The 24,626-nt window shown below is 51.0% G+C and overlaps 1 protein-coding gene across 1 annotated transcript in view; it reads right to left on the bottom strand.

Annotated features, from left to right (window-relative positions):
* The window catches only part of Mtcl2 (microtubule crosslinking factor 2), a 69,225-nt gene that overhangs the window by 35,692 nt on the left and 8,907 nt on the right, over positions 1-24,626 (bottom strand). The window contains exons 2-3 of the mRNA XM_021156739.3: positions 14,288-14,512; positions 7,824-7,982 (exon numbers count right to left, since the gene is read on the bottom strand). Coding sequence (XP_021012398.2) covers positions 7,824-7,982; positions 14,288-14,512 — 384 coding nt within the window. The remainder of the gene's footprint in view (positions 1-7,823; positions 7,983-14,287; positions 14,513-24,626) is intronic.

Genomic DNA, 24,626 nt, shown 5'->3' with positions numbered 1-24,626 from the left:
GGGGGGGAGATGGGAAGAGGCTGCTAATATGTGTGAGGGTTTTCTTAAGGGTGAAACAAAAAGGTCCTGGAATTAGGCAGTAGGGATGGATACACAACTGTGCAACCCACTAACTGTGCAGCTTAAAAGGGCAAACTTGGGCCAGCGATGTAGCTCAATAGTAGAGCATCTGGCTGGCACGGGTTCAGTTCCCAGCACTGCAAATAAAAAGGACAAAGGCAGACTTCATAGTATGTGAATTACATCTCAATAAAATGTTACTCAGAACCCAAAACTGGATCGCTGAGCACAGCAGCACACATCTGTAATTCCAGCACCTGGAAAGAGAAACAGGAAGGATGCCTCAAGTTCAAGGCCAGCTTGTGTGCATCGCAAAGTCCAGTCCAACCTGGTGTGCAGTTAGTTCCAGGGAAGCCTGGACTACATAGCAAGCCTCATCAAAAAACACATATGTTGCTGGGTGGTGGTATTGACATTCAAGAGGCAGAGGCAGGAAGATCTCTGAGATTGAGGTCAGCCTGCTCTACAGAGTGAGTTCAAGGACAGTCAGGGATACACAGTGAAATCCTGTCTCGAAAAACATAAATTAAAACAAACCCCACCCCTAAGCCAACCAACCAACCAACTAAACAAACAAACCCCAGCAAAGCCATAAGTCAGGTAGCTAAAGCCACGCCCCTCATGCTGCCCCATCCTCCTCCCCTCCCCAAGGGATCTTTGCCAATTGATGCTTCAGGAGCTCACTCTAAACCTTCAGCCCTGTGTTTAAGGTTGAAATAGAGAGTGCTATTTATGACTTTCTTTCCTTCCTATGCTTATTTGATTCCGTGGGTTTTGTTTTGTTTTGTTTGTTTGTTTGTTTCTATAATAAGCACTTCAGACTGAAGAAAAACCCCCAAAGCATCTGGCATTTTAAAGGACTATATCTATGCAACATGATCCTGCACATTATAGAAGCCCTGTGTGCAACTGAAGCCCATCTTTATTTTTTAAAGACACAGAAAAGCACAGAGAAAGACCCAGAAAAACACAAAGCAAACTGTTAACCCCAGGTTAGGCAGATGAGCAGGGGGGCGGCCTAGGAAGGCTTTCGTTATTTTGTATATGTTTAAGCTAGATCTGTCATTTTGAATAAGATTCCTCAGTCACATGGTGAAGGTTCAGAGAGTACAAAAGAGGAACAGAGAGAAGGAGCCGGTCCCGGATTCCTGCCTCGGAATTTGCTGGAACCTTCCTTAGGGTCATGCCAGGTATGCGTTTATGGGCTTTTGTGGCAGGATTTTTGCCTCATTAAGTTTATACTGCATTTTAAATTTAAGGAAGCATTACACAAATACATAAAAAATAATGTGTGTGAATACACAGAAAATCCTATGGGAAGTGTGTGTTCACCTCTCAAGTAGGAATCCTAGAGTGGTAAATTGCAAGAACCTCAAAAGGATTCTCCTTGGGGCTTAGCTCATTCTTTAACTGTTGTGAGTCTATTGTGGGCAGAGAAGCACCTAATGTCATTTCTGTGTTCTCTCAGAAGCCTTTCCAGCAGGAAGGCTAAGGCAGCAACCTCACAGAATGAAAGCAGGCAGAGAGCTCAAAGCCGTGCCTGGGGTTGGGTTGGGGGACCACACTAGAGCGGTTCCAGTCATCCTGCCTTGGACTGGACCCTCTCCCAGTACATGGAAACCATCTGGGCTCCTACACTGCCCTGAGCTTAGGAGGGAAATCAAGGCAGACTCCGAAAACACAAAGACTGCCCTCTCTCTGTTGAGTGGCAGCTGGCCAGGTGACTGGGGGACTGCCTTGTCCCTCAAGAGAGCCAAGGTCTGTCAGAGCCCTTGTCTGGCTCTAGGCCTGTGGACGGTGTACTAGGATATCAGAGAGAAGGAAGCCATAAGGTCCAGGAGGACCCAGCCCAAAGGCAGATTCCCCACTCCTCAAGCCACTATTAGCAGCCTGGGTGACAGCTCTGAGAATCCCTGGCCCAACCCTTCCCAGCATGAGCCTGGGGCCTGTCTTCCCCAGAAGCCTCCAGGCAGTGCCCTAAGTTCAGGAGAGAGCTGTCTAAACTCTGTCCCCTCTGTCCCCAATAGCTCCTGAGCTTCCTGGCTGCCGACTCAGGAAATGTGGAGGGTGTCCATGTAAGTCTCACTGAAACCAGATTGCTATATGCACAGAACTGACCACAATGGGACCTGGGTTGGGGGAGCATCTCTAGGGTGAGGCCAAAATGCCATGCAGACAAGCCTTATAGTCCCCTGGAGAGACCACCACTTGGGTGGAGAAAAAAATTTTAAATTTTAAATTGTATAGTGTGTGTATGTATGCAGGTGTGGTGTATGCGCACACACTTGTACACACATGGGAGCCAGGATGTCGGGTGTCCTGCTTTGTCTCCTTGCTCCTTTGAGACAAGGTTTCCCACCGAGTCTGGAGGCAAGCAAACCCGAGCCATCCTCCCGTTCCTCAGTGCTGGAGCTATAGTCTGCTTGGGATCATGCCCAGCTTTTTATGTGGGCTGCGGAGATCTGAACTCAGATCATCATGCTGAGTCAGCAAGGTCTCTGAGCATTACAGTCACCCCAAAGCCAGCAAAAAATAAGTTTAGACCCAACAGTTTTCAGCGTAGCTGTTCCTTCCACGTACAGCTGCCAGCTCTGTGGGGAGAACCCCTGTGCGAGGGAGGCAGCAAAGGCTTCTCCAGGCCCACAGCCAGTGGCTGGTTGAGATGGTAACGATAATGGTACACACTGTGTTTAGCAAGCGCCTATTCTATGCTGAGCACTTCCCAGCCTCATTTAATCTTCACAAACACCCCCAAGTTGTAGGGGCTGATTTTCCCTTTCTGTAAACAGAGCAAGTGAGCATTGAGCTGCTGTGCCATCTGCCCAAGGTGGCAGTCACTCTCAAGGAAACAGCAAAGCCAAGATTCCATGCCCAGGTCTACGTGGCTCCTTGGCTGGGTTTGCTCTGCAGCTCACACACTGGGGCCAGAACACACTGCACAGCAGGAGAACCAGGCTCAACCCCAAGTGGCTGGAGGTGCTCGCCCCACCCATCAAGAAGGAAAGCCAGATGAGGAATCACAGATGCAGGCTCTGGAAAGCCCCTTGATGAGTCTGGAGCAGAACGGCAACTCTGTTAGGAGTGAGTGTGCGTGTGGGAGACCCAGGGCCCGGGGTTTGAATCCCTTACATATCTTTCCCCCGGTCTCATTCACAGACAATTCTACTCCTGTGTACATACCCAAGAAAAACACACACAGGGGCTGGTGAGATGGCTCAGTGGGTAAGAGCACCCGATTGCTCTTCTGAAGGTCCAGAGTTCAAATCCCAGCAACCACATGGTGGCTCACAACCATCTGTAACCTGTAACGAGATCTGACTCCCTCTTCTGGAGTGTCTGAGGACAGCTACAGTGTACTTACATATAATAAATAAATCTTAAAAAAAAAAAAAAAAGAAAAAGAAAAACACACACAGAATCACAAAAGCTTGAACATGTCCACCACAGCATTATTTATGACAGCAGAAAAGCAGAAGCCACCCAAATATCAAATATAAGGCACTCTGCCCACCCAATGGAGCATTACCCAGCTACGGGAAACAAACAAACAAACAAAACCGGAGGTCCTTCAACATGGATGCCCAAACTCTGAAAGCCTTGTTCTAAGTAGTAGCACCCACCACCAATGATCATGCATTGCTTGATTCCAATTTAATGCAGTCTCCTGATTGGAGAAATTATTAGAGACAGAAAACAGGCCAACAGTTGCCAGGGGCTACGGGGAGGGGAGTGGAGAGTGACTGCTAACAGGTGTGGGGCTACTTACAAGAATAAAGGGAGCTTTCTGGAATTCGGTCATGCTGATGACAGCACCCCGATCTATGAAACAGAACTGTAAAATGGTGTATTCTATGATCACTGAATTAAAAACTGTGATTTTAAAATGTCCAAGGAGTAGTACCTACAAAGCATGGACAATGGGGAGTTAAACGGCATGACGGCACATGGGCAAGGCTGGCAGTGGTGCCTGGTACAGGGTAAGCTCTCAGACACAGCGGCTGTGTTAGGACGAATCACACTCTCACCCTGGCTCTCTGCCTGCAGACAAGGGAGATGATAGTGGAGATGAAGGGGCAGCTGCCTGCCGTTAGATTCTGAAGCGGCAACCCAGCTGGGCCACGGTGCCACCGCAGACAGCAGTGAGGACATGCCACCTCCTCCCTTCTGTCTCGCCAGGAGCTGTCTCCATAGCAACAGCATCAGCTCAGGGCAGGGGCTCCTATTCCCAGCCGGGTGACAGCATCACTTCATCATCTGTCAGGATGGAAAAGGCAGATCCCAAGGATAAGACTGTAGCTCTGGCAGAAGTGCTGAGGGACCCTTGTCTCCATAGCAACCATGTCAGGAAGGAGAGGGAGGAAGAGAGGGCAAACAGCAAATAAACAGGCTCCAGAGCCAGCACCAAGCACTGGGGGGCTCCATCAGGCTTCCCAGGAGTGAAAACCAATGTCTTCAGCGCCTACTCGGTGTCAGGGTCCATTGTGGGATCTTTACATTAAAACCCTAAAATCTACATTTAAAGGTCCACAAAGAGGCATGGTGAGAAGTCAGTGGGCAAAGGCGCCTGCCACCAACCCTGATGACCTGAGTTGGATGCCTAGGATCCAGGGTGTAGAAGAAGAGAACCAAGTGCTTCAAGTTGTCCTCTGATCGCCACATGCCTATAGTGGAGCACATATGCAGACAGAGACAGACAGACAGACGGACACACACACACACACATGAAATAAAGTTTTCAAATGTTGTAAAATTTTAATCTCACAAGTAATCCCTAAGTACATCATGGGGTTGTTTGTTTGTTTGTTTGTTTGTTGTAAGACAGGGTCTTGCTATGCTATCCCAGCAGCTTTTCCATACCTAGACATCAGCCATCTTCTCCCTCAGGCTTCCCTGTAACGGGACTGTAGACGTTCTCATCATGTCCTGTTTAAGGACTTTCTCTTGGGGCACTGCCTCATGTAGCCCAGGCTTTCCACACACTTAGGTAGCCAAGGATGACCCCAAGCTTCTACTGTAGGTCATGTCTCTAACTCCTGGGTGCTGGGGTACAGATGTGTGGAGCCACGCCCATTTTATTGGGAACTGCATATTGAGTCCAGGAGCTCACTCATCCTAGGCAAGCGCTCTACCATCTGAGCTACAGTGCCAATCCATTTTTATTCTATTCTTTGTGTTTTGAGAAAGTCTTACGTTGTAGCCCAGGCTGGCCTCACATCACCGAGCCCAGTTGGTTCCTAACTACTGGGACTGTACATTCTTCTTATTTAACGGCCAGGGACCTGAAGAGATGGCTTGGCAGGTAGGAACACTTGCTGCTCTTGCAGAGGACTAGCTCTCGTCCCAGCTCCCTCACTGGGCAGCTTACAAACACGATAGCTCAAGTTCCAGGGATTCCAATGCCATCTTCTGGCCTCTGCAGGCACCAGGACACATGTGGTGCACAGTCAGACAAGCAGGCACACACATATACCTCCCCCCCCACACACACATACACACATACATACATATACACACACAAATATACACACACATATATATACATACACACACACACACACACACACACACACACACACACACACACATACAGAGAGGCAGGCAGGCAGGCAGACAGACAGACAGACACACTCTGCAGCTCAAGCAGGCCTAGCACCTCCCCCTTCAACCACCAGGCCGTTTCTTAATTTCCTTCTCTGGTTTACAGAACACCTTGGGGAGCTTGTCATACAATACACATTTTTCTGCTTTTTAACATGTGGTGAAGGTTAGATGATATAAATGTATCATTTTAAACATTCTGTTTTGTTTTGTTTGGTTTTTTTTTTTTTTGTTTTTTTTGAGACAGAGTTTCTCTGTGTAGCCATGGCTGTCCTGGAACTCACTCTGTAGACCAAGCTGGCCTCGAACTCAGAAATCCCCTTGTCTCTGCCTTCCAAGTGCTGCTGGGATTAAAGGTGTACACCACCACTGCCCGGCTTGAACCAGGCCTTTTTTTAAAGACAGGGTCTCACAGACCCCAGGGTAGCCTGAATTCCTAAGTCTCTTGCTTTTGCCTCCCAGGTGTTGGGACAGTAGGTAGCAACAACACACCCTGCTTAGATCACAGGCACAGTCTGCCTCCAAACCCTTTCATTACCCCAAACTGAAACTCTATTCCCACCCCCCAGCGAGCCTCGCTCCCTCCTCCCCCGCCCAGCAGCTCTGCTCCCTGTCTTATGAATCTCATTCACTACTCTGGGGAATCTCAGATAAAGGGAACTTTACAATATTGATTCTTTGCTTTCCAGCCCTAAGGCTTGAACCCAGGACCTCCCATGTGCCAAGCACATACTCTACCTCTGGGCTGCATTCCACAAACTTCTTAGTGATCCAAAACATCCTCTTAAGCTGCTACTACTGGCATACTGACATCACAGAGGAAGAAGCCGGGACTTGGAGGGGGAAGTGGCTGCAGACATGTCTCTTCTGAGGAAAGGCTGGGGCAAACTCAACAGGCTGCAGCTGAGTGCCTCAGTCTCCCTATCTGTGCAAGGGGAACAGGCTTTGTAATGCCCCTCCTTTTCACCATCGCAGATGAAAGCGACAAGGTGGTGTGTGATGGTACCCAGTGCATAGGTAGCCCGAAGCCAGCAGGAAGCCTCCCACCCAGCTCCACAGCATGGTGCCCTCCACAGGAGCCCACAGGGCATCTTTTCCCCTCTCCACCCTACATGGCACTGGCCCATAGCACCAACATGCCCAGTGGGAAGAACAGCCAAAAGACGGCTCTGCCCTGGGGACTGTGATGTCTCAGTCCTGAACGTCTGGCATGCCGGGCCTCTTGGGAAGCAGGTGGGTGCCCCAGAAGAATGCAGCCCGGGACGCCTCATGAGCAGCCAACCAGCTGAGGGCCAGCTATGCCTCTGGGGCCAGAGGCCACCTAGTGTTTGAACTGCTGACCTCACCAGGAATCAGGAGTTACCCAGGCTTTAAGCATCACCCGGGCTGACGGCTTTCCACTGTGAAGTCCCCTGCACCCTGCATGACCTTGAGAATCTGCCTCACTCTTCCTGGCCAGCTGCTGCTCACTCGGCCATGGAATGTCCACAGCTTTGTTGGGCCTTTGTGGAGGCTTCTGAGATAAACTGTCCTTATGTGAGCCTGACACACAGCTGGAGAAGGTTACAGTAGAAGGAGGGGCTGACATCACCATGGATCTGGAAGTCACATTCGGAGACAAAAGTGGGAGACCTAAGCCTAGCATCCTTTTTTTTTGTTTTGTTTTTTCAAGACGGGGTTTCTCTGTATAGCCTTGGTTTCTCTGCGTAGCCCTGGCTGTCCTATAACTCACTCTATAGAGCAGGCTGTCCTCGAACTCAGAAACCCACCTGCCTCTGCCTCCCAAGTGCTGGGATTAAAGGCATGATCCACCATTGCCTGGCCCTAGCATCCTTCTTAAACCAAGTGGCCACAGCACACTAGTCCCTAAAACATCTCCACACAAGCCAATCAGTGGCCCTGTCGGTGACCAGGGAACAACTGCCAAGCCTTATAGACAAGGAAACTGAGGCACAGGGCCAGGCCCATGCTGGGCATTGCTGAACATAGCCTCAGTTAGTCCCAGAGAGAGTAACCAGGGTTGAATACAGATTAGGTGCTCAGCAAATGCTGGAAGGTTGGATGGAGAAACAGCGCTGTCAAGGCACAAGGGTGCCCGTCTCAGTCCACAAGCAACCAGGCAGCGATGTGCATCGCACCGGCCCCAGCTGGGCTGCCGCCCTCACCTCTCTGGGACGTTCCAGCTCCGTCTGTAGCACCTGCTTGGCCAGCTCTGTCTCAATGAGCCTCTGTCGAAGCCCCTCGTTCTCCTCCTCCAGCCTCATCCGCTTCTTCTCCACCACCTCCAGCTCCTTGTGAAGCCGCATGGAGATGTCCTTAGAGACCTGAGCCAGGGTGGGAGAGAGACAGAGGGCATGGTCAAGCAGGAGGAGGACACACCTCGAGTCTCAGTGAGCATCTCTCCTCGGTTACAGTGTCAGAGAGGTCTAAAGTCTCACTAAGAGCTGTGAATCTAGGGATTATCAGACCCGATCCCAGGCACTTCAGCTCCCAATATGTTGCCCCCTCTCCCAAAGCTGTGATGATCTTTTTTTTTTTCTTTTTAATTTTATTTATTGTATGAGTGCTCAGCTGCATATACATTTGCCTGCCTGAAGAAGGCATCAGACTTCCCTAGAGATGGTTGTGAGCCACCATGCGATTGCTGGGAATTGAACTCAGGACCTCTGGAATAGCAGTGGCTCTTAACTAATGAGCCATCTCACCAACCCCTCTGGTTTAGTTCTTAAAGGAGCCTTTATGTTCAGCCAGAGCTGTGCTGGAGTCTGAACCCAGCCTTGCTTCTCTCTGGCAATCACTCTACCACTAAGCAGTACTCCCAGCCCTGTCTTCAAAAGAGCCTGAAAGGGAAGAGAACTGGTTTGGAAGCCCAGCACAAAACGGACAGTGTGTGCTCCTCAGCAAGTCATTTCCTGGCCTTGTGCCTCAGTGTTCCTGACGTATAAAATGGGCACAGCAGTAGCAGAACACTCTCAGGGCCGACAGCAGGATCACATCAGCTATTGCTTATAAAGCCTTCACCCAGTGCCTGCCACAGTGAGTGTCTGGTGACTCGTGGCTGCTGCTCCCCGGAACCGAGGTCCAGAGACAGGCATGATTTGCTGGAGGTCACAGTGACCCTGAGGCCTGTTCTGGGATAAAGAACATGCTAGAATGACACAGGCTGGGCTAGTGTCCAAGCCATCCCTTAGATGCAGCTCACAGAACAGCAGTCTCCAATTCCAGGTCCAGGCTCAGCAGGAAAAGCACCCCAAAATTGGGAGGATCCCCTCAGTCCTGGCCCTGCTGCTGGGCGTGGGAAAGCAGGGCAAGGGGGCTGAGGTGGGGTGAAGGAAGCCCTACAGAGCAGATATATGCAAATAGGTGCCACTCCCCACGTAGGCTGGGTCCTGCTAACTCCTACCCACTAGATGCTAGGCTTTACTGAAGGTCAGAGCAGAAGTGACTTTCTCAGGGTCGCATACAGTGGGCATGGCTGGGCTGGGCTAGGACTCCCTGGGGTTTGGAGGAGCCTGCATAGTCAGAGCCCCCTGAGGAACCCGAAAGCCTGGTCAGCCAGACCTGTGTGGCACAGACAACCCAGCACTCAAGGCTGCCAATGTCGGAAATGACCGCGTGTCTCCTCCCTCTGGAAGGGAAGAGGCCCTCCCTGGCTCTGCCCTCTGCCTGGGCCCAAGCCCAACTTAGCACAGACCCCTTTGGCAATGTGCAGGGAAGGCCAGGAAAAATAACAGTTGAAAGGAAACTGGGCACAGCTCTACTCTCTCCTCGGCCCACTGCCCCCTCTAGCCTGAAGCTCTCTGAGGACGCCAGGCAGAGGCCCACAAGCCTCCCCTGTGGCCACTGTGGGCCACAAAGCTTTCCCCACCCTTCAATAGCAAAGAAAAGATTTTGCAGAGAAGAAAACTCGATTCAAACCCAGTGCCAGAGTCCTGAACATCTGGAGCCTGCATCTGGTCACCATCACATGGGTGGATACACTGTTCCCGTGGCGGCAAGAGGGAGCAAATGCCATAGTGGGTGCTTGAGTGGTGGCTGGAATCCAAAAGGTGCTCAAAAAACACAAGGCTTCTTATTTACTATTATTTTTAAATAATTCAGTCTATTTAGTGTATAACAAAAGTTGTATTGATTTCATAGTTTCTTGACCTGTTTTTGATTGTGTAAAATATTTAAGGACTCGCTGGGCAGCTCAAAGGCACGAGGTCAAGGAGCCATCCACACAAGGATTTTGACTTTTAGCCTGTGCTGGGAATGGTTAGACTTTTGTGCACACTAGGCAAGTACTCGCCCACTCAACTACATCTCCAGGGACACAAAAAAGTTTTCCTCCCCAGGAGAGACTTGAGCTTGCTACTAGTCAGGGATGGCCTTGAACTTCTGATCTTCTTGTCTCTGCCTCCCAAGCGCTGTGCTAATCCTATGCCATCTTGCTTAGTCTATGCAGCATTCAAGACCAACCCCAGGGCTTCGTGCCTGCTAGGTAAGCACTCTGTCAGCTGAGTCACAAAAGCATTGTTGTTGTTGTTTAATGCATTCCTACTGCTTTGCCTCTTTGTATTGGTTTTATCCACCTTGGCCCAGGCCCAACTTTGGGCTACTAGGTCACTCAGGAAGCCCTGTCCTCACCAACATTCCATTCACTCATTCATTCATTCATTCATTCATCTCGCCTTGGTACTGGGGTAGAAGTGGTAAACCACAGAGTCTAGGGCCACGCCTATCTGGATTCATTTAGATTTGTGTTCCAGCAGCAGCTCAGGGCTCACCACACACTGAATGCCTAGAAATGCTTGTTGGGTGGACAAACAAATCAAGACCCAGCACAAGAAAAAGGAGGAGTGGCTGTCGGAATACATGTGGGAGCGGAACCTGCCCTAGCAAGATGTCGGGCACTCCCCTCCACAGCCCCTACCCCACTGTCCAAAGAGGGTCACTGGGGCCAAGGGTCGTCTCCCAAACATGCTTCCATTGGGGTAGGAAGTGCTCTGTTTCCACCATGGCCTACCTGGGAAGCCCATCTGGTCACCATCAGATCCAGAGACCATCAGAGTTCCTGGATCCTCTCCCTTCTCCATGAATTCCCTGTCCCCAGGGCCACATGTTAAGAAAGCACCCATCAGGCTGGAGAGATGGCTCAGTGGTTAAGAGCACTGACTCCTCTTCCGGAGGTCCTGAGTTCAAATCCCAGCAACCACATGGTGGCTCACAGCCACCCGTAATGAGATCAGATGCCCTCCTCTGGTGTGTCTAAAGACGCTACGGTGTACTTACATATAATAAATAAATAATAATTAAAAAAAAAAAAAAGGCCAGGCATGGTGGCGCACGCCTTTAATTTACCCAGCACTCAGGAGGCAGAGGCAGGCGGATTTGTGAGTTCGAGGCCAGCCTGGTCTACAAAGTGAGTTCCAGGACAGCCAGGACTACACAGAGAAACCCTGTCTCAAAAAACCAAAAAAATTTTAAAAAAATAAAAAGAAAGAAAGAAAGCACCCATCCCCTGGGAAGCTGCAGCATTCTAAACAGAAGAGCCCACAAGCTTAGATCCCTGCATCCAGTGCCTTGAAGCCTCCATTACAGTCCGGAAGAAAAGGGTACCATGGCCCATGTCCAGGCCCAGATTTCCAGTAGTCCCAGGGCCCTGGCCTCTCATGGGTCACTTATAGCATCTCCAGGCTATAACCACAGGCTCTTCTCACCCTCAGGACATATTTCATGACAGCTTTGAATCCCAGAAAGGAAAGGGCAGTTGTCCAAGGTCACATGACTAGGAAGGTAGCAAGCATGGGTCAACTCTGAAGCTGATGATGCCGTAGAAGGGCAAGCTTGAAGGACTACCATGACTAACAATGGCCTGTCAACAGCAAGTTCCAACATGGCTTTCTATGTCCAAAGAGCCTGAAGGGCCTTGTGTGCCTGTCTCATTGAGCCCCGAAGTTATAAGCAGGGAGACAAAGAGGAGAGGCAGCCTTGGACACATAGCAAATGCCTAAAGCACAAACAAATGTGCTCAGCCATGAGGTCACTATTCACAGTGCTGGTCCCTGCCAAAGGCCAGCAGCAGCGGTGGCCCCCAGCTCCTGGGTAGATCAGTCTCTGGGCTCTGAGCCTGGGATTGCAGTGCGTCCCTGTGGCTCTGATCTTCAAGGAGAGAGATGGAAATCATAAGCAGTACCTCAGGCCAGGCAAGCATCCTGAGGCATGTGTGACCAAACTCAAAAATCACATGATGGGTGTGTCACGCCATTCGACACAGAGGGAAACTGAGGCTCCAAGGAGGAAGTGATGCAGGTCACCCAGGACACAGAGCCAAGGCCAGAGCATCCTTATAGAAGGATGGGGTACATGTTACTGACATGTTCTGGGGCTCTCTACAGGAAAAGCAGTGGATCCCAGAGTCCCCCAGCTGTGGCTCCTCCCATCACGTGCTCCGATGATTGGTGCCACGCCTACCACACAGGACTCTATTTTGTAATTTCATTTTATATTCATGACAGTCTCTATAGGGGGCTGGAGAGATGGCTCAGTGGTTAAGAGCACTGGCTGCTCTACCAGAGGTCCTGAGTTCAATTCCCAGCAATCACATGGTAGCTCACAACCATCTGTAATGAAATCTGGTGCCTCTTCTGGTGTTGAGGCATATATGTAAGCAGAAAGCTACAGACATAGTAAATAAAGGTTTTTTTTTTTTTTTTTTTAAGTCTCTATAGGGTACTAAACTTATCTCCATGTTCCACAGTGGAAACAGGATCAGAGATTGAAGCAGCTTACCCAAGCCCACGCGGCCATAAAGTGGCCGGACCAGCCTCATGCTAGCGGGTCTCCCGGTTGAGGGTCGGAGATCTTGTTAACTCTGTGGACCAGCAAAAGGAGCCTCGGAGGGTGGGTTGTTCTGGGGTGGCGGCTGGGGAATCTCACTAATAACATACCAGCTCAATAAAACCACCAGAGCTCAAAAGCCCTGCAGGGCACAGGGCCAAGGAGCCTGCTGAGCAGGAGAGGAATCCCTAGGCATACCCCCCACCCCCCGTCCCCGCCCCCAGTCCCTCTCCACCTGGTTGAGAGGTGCCTAGGGGAAGCCAGGGAAGTCAGCATTCTGAGGACCTCCATAATTGCCTCTAACATCCCCAGCACACTGGGAGGAAGGGTGATGGCAAAGCCGTGCGGCCCGCTAAGACAGAGCCAGAACATGAGCTCAGCGTTGCAGCTGCGGGGGTGGGCAGGAGCAGCGCGGGCATGCAGATTGGCTCGTTCAAATCCCAACAGAAGGGGCCCTTCCCCTCCTCCTGGAGGGCTGAGCCCCACCCCCACCCCAGCTGCTCTGGCCCCGCCCACCAGCCTGCTCCTCTCTTCTCGGTCTTGCTCATCTAGGGTCCCTCCCAGATTCAAAGACCAGGGCCCGACCGCAGATTCGCCTGAACGGCTCGCTCCGCTCTTTCCCTCCCTGCTCTGTCTCCTACCAATGAAGGAACCGGAGAGTTGTTGGGTTGTTTTTTTTTAAATCGTGTTTTGTTTATGTTTTTTTGGATAACAAGATCTTAGCGTGCAGTCAAGGAAACTGGCTTCACACAGGCTCACAGGCTTGCATAGAGTCGCAGCCTTCCTAAATCAACGCTGGTCACAAAATGAACAGTGTCCTTTCTGAATGCCCTGCAGGGCTGGATTCTCAGGGCTTTCCAGCAGCAGGTGTGTGGCTAGCTCAGCACCTGTCTGCCCTCCGGGGCCCTTGGGATCTTCCCCAAGGAAGTCCTGTATCTTCCCCAGGTTCAATCACGCCCTCTTCCCTCTTGGGCTACCTGCAGAACTCCTAGGCTCCTCCCAGTTCTGTACCGGTCGCAGCACCCTGGGTTCCTTGTTCACACTGGACTGAGTTCTGAGAGCGGAGGCTGGCTCAGGGTCCCCACATTTTGGGGGCTTACATAAGACAGACTGGCAATGGGGACTTCTCTCCTCCATCCCTGACCTAAGTGGCGCCATTCAGGCTTTCTCTTTAGGCAGAGGAGCAGTGGGTTCCAGCAGTGAGGTCTGAGAGGTGGATGGGCCTGACGTCTTGACCCTGGATAGGTGCTTCTCTCCTCTGAGCCCCAGCACCCTCCTCCAGAAAACTGATGGAGTAATAATAGCTACTCACTGTCGGTCCCTCTGGTGTCGTAGCCAGGGTTTCAGTATTCTGGATTGTATGTTCTTATACCCATTTTGCAGATGAGGAAATTGAAATATAGAAGACTTGATTAAAACCTCAAAGCCCAAGTATCCTGGAGCCCAGCTCTGAACCATCCTGGTTCAGCAGCAGTCTTCCCATAAGAAGCCTGTGGTGCTGAGCAGGGACCACAAGTAGGGCCTACTCAGAGGCCAAAGCCACATACAAAGCAGACATACAAGAAACGGCCTCTTGCTGCTTCAGGAGGGTTCTTGTCATACCATTTTCTGGCTATCCTATTTGGAGGACCTGTTGATCCACTAGAGGTCCCCACTTTGAAGATGGAAAAACTGAGGCCCAGAGAGGCAGGATAATTTACTCAAGGCAAGCAGTAAGCCACAGGCCTAACCTGGATCCCCAGTGGGGTTTATGATCCAACCACCCAACAAGGGCACCTGTGAAGGTTGGCAGTGATCCCAGACTGACCTTGACGTCCTGTTCCAGACCTCGGATGAGTTCCCCATCAACCTGGCCTGTCTGGGCAGCGCGGAGGCTGCGGCGCTCAGCCTTACGCAGTCGGTACTGCAGGATGCGACAGGTCTTGCTGGCTTGGTCCAGCTGCTGCCGCAACTCCTGCAGCTGATACACGTCTTCTTCCATGTAGACATCCCGCATCTCCAGCATCTCAGCCCGTAGCTCCTCAATCTCATCCTGAGAGGTGAAAAGAAACGGTCAGACCTACAGATGTCACGGCAGTAGCCAGGGTGCCTGAATGCCGGCCACACTCAGAAAGCCAGCTGGGGTTACAGGCTGAACACCACTACCCAAAGACAGCCACAGCTAAATTCAGGGGATCCTAAATATATGCCTTCCACAGCAAAGGGGGCTTTGCAAACGAGACTAAGAGAAGGGTCTCTAGACAGGAGTATTATTCATGGGTGGGCCATGAGAGGGAAGTTCGTGGGAGCGAGCAATGTGAGGGAGATATAGGGGAAAGACTGACAGGCTGTGCAGGTAGAGAAAGGGCCACCAGCCAGGGAGTACAGGTAGCCTCCACAGTGTGAACCATCCACAAGGGGCAAAAGGCCCAGAAGAGGATGCTGTTTGCCCCAGAACACTCAGCAGACACATGAGCCACCAGGACTCGAGTCTCAAAGACCTGGAAGATAATTTACAGCCACACCACTCTTACGATTTGGATCTTAAAGCCCCCCAAAGACACATGCTATGGGCTGAGTATTCCTCATGGTTCTACTTGTGAAGCAGTGGACCATTTTCAGGAAGTGAGGGAGAGACATCTTTGGAAAAGGCTCTTGAAAGGCTATTGATACCCTGTGCCTTGCTTCCTGGTCACCGTGAGGTGAGCAGCCTCCTGCGTCACGCTCTCCCTGCCTTGATGGCTCTGTGTCACAGGAGGAACAAAATGATCTTGAACAGAGGCCTCCAAAAGCATGGGAAACACAGCCTTCCTTCTCTTGTCATAGCGACAGAGGGAACAGTAGAGGCTTGTTGCAGACAGAAGCAATGGGAAACATACACCAGGGATCCACTCCACAAACATTCATGTGTGTCTGCTACATAACTGACACTGTGTAGCACACAAAACCAGGGAAGGATGTTAGTGCAGCCTTGTTTGGAAAACAAAGTAAACAAAAAGCAAATTCAGATACTGTTAAGTAAGTATCATGGAGGCAAAAATAACAAAGTAACAATGTGGGTTACATGGCAGTGAGCAGCAGTGTGGGAGATATGGCAGTGAGGAAGAAGGCCATCTCTAAAGAAGGGACATCTAAGCCAAGGCAAGAAGCAACATCCAGAGGAGTTCCAGGAAGAGGGAACAGTATGTACAAAGGCTCAGAAGTAGAACTCAATGTATCCAGACACTGCAAGATGTTGAGTGTAGTGGTGCATGCCTTGAAGCCCAGCACTTGGGAGGCAGAGGCAAGCAGATGTCAAGGGCAGCCTGGTCTACAGAGTAAGTTCCGAGATAGCCAGGGATACACAGTAAGGCCCTGTCTCAGCTGAGAAAACAAAGATACATCAATGGGACAGGCAAGATGGGTTAAGGTGCTGCCTACCAAGCCTGGTGGCTTGAGTTTGGTCCTTGGGAACCACGTGGTAGAGAACCCATTTCTGTAAGCTGTCCTCTGATCTCCTCATGTATTCTGTGGCACATACATGTACAAAGAAATGTCATTTTAAAAGTATATTGGTCAGGTAGTGTGCTGCATGCCTTTGATCCCAGCACTCAAGAGACAGACAGAGGCAGAAGGATCTCTGAGTTCAAGGCCAGCCTGGTCTACAGAGTAAGTTGCAGGACAGACAGGATTACCCAGAGAGAACCCTGTCTTGAAAAAAAAATTTTTTAATCAAAAATATATTTATTTAATAATAGTGCATACCTTTAATCTCAGCATCTGAAAAAAGGCAGAGACAGAAAGGCAGGATCTCAGAGCAGAGTGACTTGATTTCAGACCAGGCCAGTCTGGTCTATATAGAAAGCTGCAGGCCAGCCAAGTCTTATACATAGTGGGACTATTGTCTTAAAAAAGCTTTTGTTTGTTTACCTTTGTTTTAAAGATAGAGCAAGAGTCAGGCACGGGGATATGGAATTAAGAAGATCATAATTTCAAAACCAGCCTCATCTATGTGAGACTGTCCAAAACCCACAAGGCTGGGGATATGGAGGGATCAGGCATGCAGGCCTGGGAGGTCTGATTGGAGTTTTGCGTGGGGGATCTTCAGGTGACCTCGCTCAGGAAGCCCAGCTACTGCCACCTCTGTCACAGCTCCTATCGGTGCCTCACCCACCTCAGCTCATCTGAAGCTGTTTGGCAGTTGCTTTCCCAGTGACTGTGGGAACCTTCAGGTCACCCTACCTGCCTGCCCCCCACACCCAGCACCTGCTTAGCCTCCTGCACACTCCCAATGGGTACTAACAGAATGAACGAAAACATACCTAGCTAAGGAAGGGAGAATAAGAGAGACTTCTCACTGTGGAAGATGGGACGTGACTCCCAGACACTACACAGAGGGGGGATGTGGACGCCTCCCAGAAGAAACACATAATTATGTCTCATAAGAAATGTGGAGCCGGGCGTGGTGGCGCACGCCTTTAATCCCAGCACTCGGGAGGCAGAGGCAGGTGGATTTCTGAGTTCGAGGCCAGCCTGGTCTACAAAGTGAGTGCCAGGACAGCCAGGGCTACACAGAGAAACCCTGTCTCGAAAAACCAAAAAAAAAAAAAAAAAGAAATGTGGAAACTGAGTCACAAACATGAATAATATCTGCTGTTAGCTTGAACGAGATTGCACACAGAAGGGAAACTGAGTCACCAGGGACCAGGCCCTGACAAAGGCTCTGCTCCCAGGAGAAGCTCACAAGGTTGGTACTGATGGAAGCAGGGAGACAACCAGAACAGAAAGGCCACTCTGGAGGGCTGGAGTCCCCTAAAGAAGATGGGAATAAAGGGGAGGGTGTAGGGGTGGGATCCCCTCTGCTCCCCACACCCTATGCTCTCCCCAGGGATCTGATAGTCTGGAAAAGGAAACAGGGAGACCTCTCCTCACACCTGCCTGCCAGCCTCCACTGGGCCGAGCACAGGCTGTGGGTCCACACTGCAGTGGGACCAGAATATGTCCTGGCTGCAATGGCTCCCTGTGAGTGGAAAGGGTGTGGCCTGCTGGATTGATGGACAGGTAAGAAGCCAAATTATCCAGGCCACAGCACACTCCCATCCATCCATCTGCCTAGCTTCTGGAACTATTTCTCAGAACCCAGGAAAGGAAGACAGAAGTGACAAATTGGCGGCTCCACCCCACCACATGCTGTCTCTCTCAACTCACAACTGATCCAAGTATCCCTACACAGCACCAGAATGTGTCCAGAGGGTGCGTTCACCAGCAACCGGAGTGGGTGACCCTGCCTACTAGCTGCAGAGGAGCAGTCATCTCAAAGTACCCAGAGTCACCACCCCACACCATGCCAACTGGGCAGACCAGCGTGGACAGGGAGGAAGTGAGACAGTCGGTGGGAGAAATGGGGAAGTGAGGAGCCTATGAACCAGCTCAGCTGGCAGGGAAGGGGGCAGGAAGGAAGGGGCAGGAAGTGAAGGCAGACAGCTACATCCATGGCCCAGGCTGCAGGGCCTTGCCAACCACGAGCAGCTCACATGTTGCCCTGTTATCCTGACAACATGGTAACTGGGAGGATATGAGGGTCCAAGTGACTCTAGGTCAGAATGAGTCAAGGGGACACAGACACACTCAAGCTCAGGCTGTTGAGATCACAGGCGGAGATGTCGCTCCATACAGATCAAAGGAGGTGACATCCCTCCATATTTTAAGTAACGGGCTTTTGTGAAGGTAGTCCACCACGGTCAAACAGAAAGTTTTGAAAAATACAGAAAACATCAATCACAATTTCTCTATCTGGTTCTGAATGACAAGTGTTCCCCAGGATGGTAGAGCTCACTGGCAGCGTCTGCCAAACATGCTCAGGGGTGTGGTTCTACCCCAGGGCTATGCAATCCCCCCCACATATTCCCAACCCACACCTACTAAGTCAGAAACTTCAGGGGTGGGTTCCCCAAGTGATTCCGAGGCAAGGACCTTCCTTCCCAGTTTCTTCCCCACAGAAGACAAGAGCCCCATCTCACGGCACAAGTCTCTGGCTCTGAGCCTGACACAGGCGTCTAGGGAAGAAGTGAGTGAATGGCTATCCCCAACAGCTGTCTCTCGGGGGAACTGCCCTCACCACAGTGCAGGCTGTTGTGGGCATGCCAGTTCTGTATCTGAGGGGGTTGGGGCGCTGAAGCCTCTGGGGGCTTGCCCCAGCTGCGGGCAAAACACCCACCAGCCCCTCCTGGCACGGCTTGAGTTGACAAAAGCGGGCTTGTAGCCCACATGGGCTGGACACTGCAGTGCTTAGGCAGAGACTCTGGGTGTCTGGGTCTGAGGTGGGGGCAGGGAAAAGACAGGCTCGGTGTCCACACCCAGCCCAGAGATCTTCTGGGCACCTGGGCTCTGCAGTCAGAGTTTTGCCTTTGGAGGCTCTGGGGTGACAGGTCCAGTTGAAGAGAGCTGAGACACAGGCCTCCTGGTTTCTTCACAGACAGTCCAGAGGCCCCACAGAGATACCACCTCTTGAACCCTTCTATAGGACACCAAGAAAGAGGGATCAATCTCATAGAACAAGGTTCTGAGGTTTCCCCTTTCCAGCATGGGGGCACTCCAAATCTTACCCTCTACCTCAGATATAAAAGGCCACACTGTGCAGTGCCCACCTTGGAGTCTGAGGGGCCCCCAGTTCTCAACCCTACACCCTGAAATAAACTAGACCCCTAGACTGTTATCAAGCCTAAGGAAGCTGAAGAAAGGTGTCAAGCAGTCCCGCCAGGGTCTGATTTCCTGCTGCCCTCTGTCCCTTAGACAACATCTAAGCCAAGGTTGCAGACAGGGAGTGGAAGGGAGGGCAGGGTCTAGGGACAGTGCAGCCCGCCATGATCGTCCCTTTGCAGGGTTCCTTGGCTCTGTTTGGAAGGCAGTGTCTGTTGACTAGTCTGAATAAAAGCAGGTGGCTTTCAGACTCATTCCCCTGGCTTCTGCCTCAGGTCCAAGCCCCTAACCTTTGACCCCTTGACAATCTATTCCCTATTCTATCTTGCACCTGCACCCAGATACGCTAGGACTGAATGGCTGACCCTGGCCCTACAGGGAGGCTCACAAACACAGGCTCATCCACGCACTTCTGAGTGTTAAATCTCTTCCTAACCCTGTGAGAGGCATTGAAAATGCTCCCATTTTGCAGAGGGGGCATCTGAGGCTCAGAAGTTTCCCAGAGCTGTTCAAGCTAGGGAGGGGTGAAGCTGGATTACAAGGCAGTGGCCCTAGGCCAGGGCATGCGAACTGCATTCTTCCAGCTTTACGCAGGCCATTTGCTATGCTCTACTGACCTTCACCACGAGAACTCCCAGCTCTCGAAGCTTTCCAGAACATTCTTCTCTTCCCTAGTCTGATTCAGAACCTACACCCTGAACTGCAGGTCCCTGGTGGTAATGACTTACGGTTGTATCTGCTTGCTCCTCATCGTTCTACCTCTAACTGCCTGAGGAGGGGCAGGGCAGAGTGAGGCGGGTCTCACCCACTTCTGCTCCCCAACATCCCTAGGATGTGGAATGCAACAGGCACCATGGGCAGGTGTGAACAAAAGAGAAAGGCTATTGGCCTGCCTGGTCTCTCTCCATAGCCTGGAGCCTTCTGTCCTTTTGACCCCAGATCTAGGGCTTGTGTGAAAGGGCAGGGAGAGCCCAGGCTGACTCCAGTGCCACCTCAGGAGTTCCAGTGCCCAGGGAACCGCAAGCTTCCCACACATCTCCTACATGTCAAGTACCTCTGTTCACAGGGCTGCCAGCAGGAAGCAACCTCTCAGAGATGGCCAGTTCCCAGGACTCCTGGGAAACTGGCTCGGAAGAGTCTCTAAGTTCAGGCTGGGCTCAAGGACCCAACATGAACTCACAATATTGCTAATAATAGGCTTACAGGGTTGCAAGGGACTCCACAGTTTATACAGACATTCCTGGTGAATCACCTCATGAGTCCTGCAGAAAGCAAGGCAAGCCAGGAATCCGTTGTACAGAGAGAGCTGTGTGCATCACAGGGACCGGGCCTACCCCGACAGGCAGAGCCCTGAAGGGAATGCTTCCCTCAGGTCCCCTCCTCTCTGTGGCTACTCAACAAAGTCACATCTTTATTTGCAACAACCTCTTGAAATTTGCATCTCCTTCCATTGTGGTCTCAAGAACAAAGTGAGGTTGTATCAGGAGCACTCAAGACTTGGATACCAAAGAAATTGCTAATATCTTCATATCCTATAACAGTTGTTGCAAAAATGTCAAAATATTGTTTATACTCATCAGTACCTTGTAATTACAGTAGTTAAAGCAGCTATCAGAATCCAAGAGTTAACAAACACATAACTATATCATAGTTGTAGCATACTTTAGTAATTGTTTCAATCTAGCTTGAATCTCCTTGGATTTGGAGGTTAACACTGAAAGACATTATCCTGAGGGTCTCAGCAGAGGTTATAGGTTATAACCTATAATAGGGTCCTATAACAGTATAACTTATAACAGTAATAGGGTCCATGCATAGAATACGATGCCAGAGCCTCCATTCTCTTGGGAGCACCATGATCTACAAAGCCTGGGTTATTACCCCAGCCCCTGATAGTTCAGAGCATCAAAAGGGAGAAACAACGCTGGGGAGATGGCTGGGCGGGCAAAGCGCTCGCTGTGCAAGCACGCGGACCTGAGGTCACCCATGGATAAAGCCAGGCGTGGAGACAGGCAGATCCCTGAACTTCCTGGCCAGCCCTGACTTCAGATCCAAGGATTGATTCTGTGCCGCCTATATGGATGTAAGGTGATTGACTGTCCCTGAGAACACAGAGGGCAATGGCTTTGGTGAAGTCCTTCCTTGTACAGGAGTGCAGACTGTGTGCATGATGGATCTGGCCTGTGGGAAATGAGGACTAGACACAACATCCCTTTGCAGACACACAGCAAGTGGCAGTGGGTAGTCTGACCCCAGAGACAAACCCATCCCAGAGAAGGAGCCAAGAAGACGAGAGGATGATATGAGGAGACCCTCAACTCCCTCCCACTGGAGAGTAGCTCCCAGTGCTGTCCTGGAGGCCTAATGACCACATCTGAGATCCCAATTGTGCCCAGGCAGGGTCAGAAGCTGGGAACTGACAGCCTAGAGCAATGAGCCCACAGACAGCACACCTGGGCCTCCTGCTCCATCACTGCCTCCTAACTTTTTACCTCAGAAACACAGACTTCCTTAGGCACATCCAGGTGTTTGAATACTTAATGAGTGCCTACAGCAGGCCTGGTGGCCGGGCCCAGATTCTTGTCATGGCTGCCCTCCTTTAACCTCAATAAGCTGTTCCCAACTTAGTGCAAGACACAGTAATTCTCCCTCCCTCTCTCTCCCTCCATCGCTTCTCCAGCTCTGGGGATTGAACTCAGCATCTTGCGTATTAGTGCTTGCTCTGTACCCCAGCTCCCAAAGAGTGATTTTTTAAATTAATTATTTCTTTATTTTATGTATGTGAGTACAGACCAGAAGAGGGCATCAGATTCCGTTACAGATGGCTGTAAGTCACCATGTGGTCGCTGGGAATTGAACTCAGGACCTCTGAAAGAGCAGTCAGTGCTCTTAACCCCTGAGCCATCTCTCCAGCCTGTGATTTTTTTTTAATACTTAAAATGTGATTAAAACTGTTTAAATGTTCCCCACTTTAAGCCCTCCAATGATTATCAAAACCTGGGGACAGCCCACGTGACTCCTGACTCACAAATGGCTAAGCTGTGACCCCACCACGTAACACCAACAGCAGCAGGGGTGGGGGTCTGGTGCTCTGGAAGCCTGGAGCAACCTGGCTCTGACTCCTCAAAGGAAGCCAGCCACAGGAGATGCTGAGGGTGCCATGCATGTGACACTGTGAATGAGTGAGGCTAAGGGACAGAGAACAGATCAGTAGATGCAGGGTTCTGGTTGTAGAGTAAGTTTGGCTGAACAATGAACACTTCTAATCCCCCACTCCCTTTCTTTTTTGATTGCTAAGGATTAAACCCGGCATCTCTCACATGTTAAGTCCAGGCTCTGGCCCTGAGCTACTACACCCCTAGCTCTCAGGTATAACTTATATACAGTAAAATAAAATAAAATTAATGTATCCAATTAGGGGCCTGTAAGCTGGTTGAGGGAGTAAAGGCCCTTATCACCAAGCTTGACGATTTGACTTTAATTCCAAGAACCCACTTGATGGCAGGGGAGAACCAAGTTCCACAAGGACCCCCACATGCATGCCCACACTCACATTAATTAATTAAGTAGATAGATAAATAGATTGAAGAAGAAATACAATCCTAATGTGCCTAGTTTATAGGCGTTAGCCCTTATCTTGACTGGGGTTAACAGTTATAGTACATTTATCAAAACTTATTTTACAGTGAGACCTTTTTTTCAAATAGACATAAAGCAAAGCAGAAACAAAACCTCCGGGGGGTCTCATTCATCACACAGAACAAACCTATCCTAGGAGCTCAGGCTCCACCAGGCCTGACCCTGACTCCCTTCACCTCCGTGTCCCTTAACTGCCCCTCACGTGGGCCACACTCAGCCACACAAGTCTTCCTGCAGCAGCAGAAATCACCTGGCCTGTCACAGCCTTCAGCCTCTGCCATTCCTGTGTGGGTGGCCTGTGGCACCTTCTGCCAGGCCTTCCTGCCAAGCCATGCAGCCTAGCCTTCTCCTTCCCTCACACTGCACGACACAGTTCTATTAGTGACGTGTATTTTACTCATTTGTCTGCTTGGTCGTGGAAGGCCCACTTCAGTCACCAGAGAACCACCTATGACAGGCACATATAGAGGGGCTCAAGAAATGGCCATGAGGAAACAGAACAGCCAGGCTGAAGGGAGGACCACCATCCCGCTGAGCAGCTGCAGCAAACTGTCTTTAGACTCCGAGGCCAATCTCCACGGAGGCTTCAACTCCCAGCACCATGACACCCGACCTCAGCCATGACATATTCCAAATCTTACCCAAATGGATCATTTCCTGCCCATCTCAAAAGCAGACTCAGGGATGGACAGGGAAAGCTATGCTCTATATGGGGCCAGGGACTTCACTTGAATCAACCACTCTACAAAGGACCAGGGGCTCGGCTTAGTCCTCCTCCTCCCACACCACTTGGCTACCATGGTCCTCCCCTGGGCCAAGGCCCAGGCTGCCTACCCATCTGCCACCCTGGCTCCAGATCACTTGTCACCCACTCTGGCCCTGGCAAACTACCCCAGCTATGGAAGAGCTGACCAGCAGTGGCCACAGGGACAGCAGGCCAGCCCCACCCAAAAGGCCAGAAAAGCCATCTGCTGTCCCTCCTCCTCCCCGGGACTCTGACAAGGCTCCAGATGAGATCATCACACTCAGACCCCAGGAGAAGGCTGCAAAGAGCTTCACTTCCCTCCCAGTTCAAATGCAAACACTCCAGGGGAAGGGGAACTCAAAGGCTCCTTGTCGTTTACAGAGCAGGCAGTGAGCCCAAGAAGGACTCTGGGTTCCTGCCTCCTGTTCAAGCTCAACCCAGCTTAGCCTCTGTGGGCAGAGGTTTGGGGGAATCAGGGTTAAGCGTCACAGAGGAAGTCACATCCAGCCATGTATCACCGAGTTACAGGATCTCAATGCTCCTGTTCCATTGGCACTGGGGATATCTGACCCTAGAGATCTATGAGGTCCCACTTCTCTGGGCCCTGCCTCTCCAACACCAGAGAGAGCAGACAGACTGACCAAGGCAGGCTCATGCCAATAGTACACAGTTAGTCCCTCCCTCCCCAGTAGGCAAGAAGCCTGAAAGTAGAGGCGTCAGGAGTCAGGACTTAGGCTCATTTTGAGGCTCGTAAATGGGACAACAGAAATAACAACAGCTGGCACTACCAAGGGTATGGCATGTGCCAGACACCAGCAGAGGTGAGAAGCTATACTCTCTTTCTCATTGGTGATACTTTGTGGCAAGCTCTATTCTTACCCTGCCCACTTCCCAGGGGAACCAACTGAGGCTGAGGGAGAGAAGGCCCCACAGCCAGTGAGGTGGTCTCCAGGCCTGACACAGCTCTGCACAGAAGGCAGATGTTTTCTGTGTGTGTGTGTGTGTGTGTGTGTGTGTGTGTAGCCTAGGGGCAGCGCCCAGAGGCCCTGGGCTGCTGGGCACACTCAAGGAAGCACAGACACTGTCTCTCCAGTCCTGCCCAGGA

Source organism: Mus caroli, unplaced genomic scaffold (assembly GCF_978045245.1).
Source record: "Mus caroli unplaced genomic scaffold, Mus_caroli_1 scaffold_2, whole genome shotgun sequence".
Lineage (NCBI taxonomy): Eukaryota > Metazoa > Chordata > Mammalia > Rodentia > Muridae > Mus > Mus caroli.
The sequence above is the reverse complement of the archived record's forward strand: the minus strand, read 5'-3'. Positions and strand labels throughout refer to the sequence as shown.